The following is a 1,350-nucleotide window of genomic DNA, read 5'->3' on the forward strand; positions in this document are numbered from 1 at the left end:
AGGCTTTCCGCCATGGTTTCTAATAGCCCACGGCCCTCGAAGACGCCGAGTCGCTAGTCCTCAGGTGCGAGGTATGCCAGCACTTCAGCAAGCGCAGCCACCAGCCAGCGTCGGCACTTCGGACCGTCCCGATCGCCTGGCCCTTCGCGGTTTGGGGACTCGACATGGTGGGGGCCTTCAAGACCGCTCGAGGCGGCATGACGCATTTGCTGGTGGCGGTGGAAAAGTTCACCAAATGGATTGAAGCAAGGCCAATCAAGAAACTAGACGGGCCAACAACAGTCCGATTTGTCAAGGACATCGCGGTGCGCTACAGCATGCCAAACAACATCATCACGGACAACGCCACCAACTTCGCCAAGGGCGCGCTCACGCAGTACTACTTTGTCTCCGGCATCTGCCTTGACCTAGCTTCCATTGCACACCCGCAGTCCAAAGGCCAGGTCGAGCAGGCCAACGGCCTCATCCTATCGGGCATCAAGCCGTGGCTCGTTGAGCCGCTCATCCGTTCACCCGGCAGCTGGCTCGATGAGCTGTCGGCCGTCCTCTGGAGTCTCCCAACAATGCCAAACCGGTCGACCGGGATCACCCTGTTCTTCCTCGTCTACAGAGCGGAAGCCGTCATCCCGACTAACGTCGAGTTCGACTCGCTGCGTGTCACGGTGTACACCGAAGCCGAACACAAACAAGCCCTTGAAGACGATGTCGACCTGCTCGAAGAGGAACGTCTCCTAGCGCTCAGCCGCTCAGCCATCTACCAGCAAGGCCTGACGCATCACCATAGCAAGAAGATCAAGACCCTCGCCTTTCGAGAGGGAGACCTCGCCCTCCAACTCGTCCAAGAGCAGACCGGCCAGCACAAGCTGTCCTCCCCATGGGAGGGCCCCTTCATCATGAGCAAAGCCTTGTGCGATTGCAACGCTTACTACCTGATCGACGCTTGCAAGTCAAACGAGCGCAAGAGGGACACCGCCGGCGAAGAAGCAACCCGGCCGTGCAATGCGGAACTCCTCCGCCCATTTTACAATTAGTCGTGTGCACGTATCTATCGCTGCCTTTTGTAATCATCTGAAAACTATGGGGTCCCCGAACGATGCTCGGGGGCTGCCTTTCCGACCAAGCTATTGTGTCTCTCGCATTTATGCATTATTTACCACTTCATCCAACGCGGCCATCGGTCCGACTCACTCGACCTGGGGGCTCGGGGGCTGGATGGCTTGGTCACTACCCGCCGCCTTACTCAGCAGTTCCTGACGCGTTGGGATCACCGCGGCCTCCCGCTTTGCCTTAGGCCACAGAACCGGCTTCGGCTGTCCACCGGCAAGCGCGCAAGGCCAGAGCACCAGCACG

General features: G+C 59.0%; 1 protein-coding gene across 1 annotated transcript; it reads left to right on the plus strand.

The window, feature by feature from the left end:
• The first annotated feature begins 317 nt into the window (after window positions 1-317).
• On the plus strand, window positions 318-1,031 carry LOC147975918 (uncharacterized). Its single transcript, XM_087520647.1, has one exon. The coding sequence runs from the start codon at window positions 318-320 to the stop codon at window positions 1,029-1,031; it is 714 nt and encodes a 237-aa protein (XP_087376773.1).
• Window positions 1,032-1,350: the final 319 nt, after the last annotated feature.

The sequence above is a fragment of the Triticum urartu genome, chromosome 4A (genome assembly GCF_056163025.1).
Source record: "Triticum urartu cultivar PI428250 chromosome 4A, HENAU_Tu73, whole genome shotgun sequence".
NCBI classification, from domain to species: Eukaryota; Viridiplantae; Streptophyta; class Magnoliopsida; order Poales; family Poaceae; genus Triticum; species Triticum urartu.

Bases quoted from the DNA above. Each gene is read 5' to 3' on its own strand.
- LOC147975918 (XM_087520647.1), top strand. From the start codon at position 318: ATGCCAAACAACATCATCACGGACAACGCCACCAACTTCGCCAAGGGC.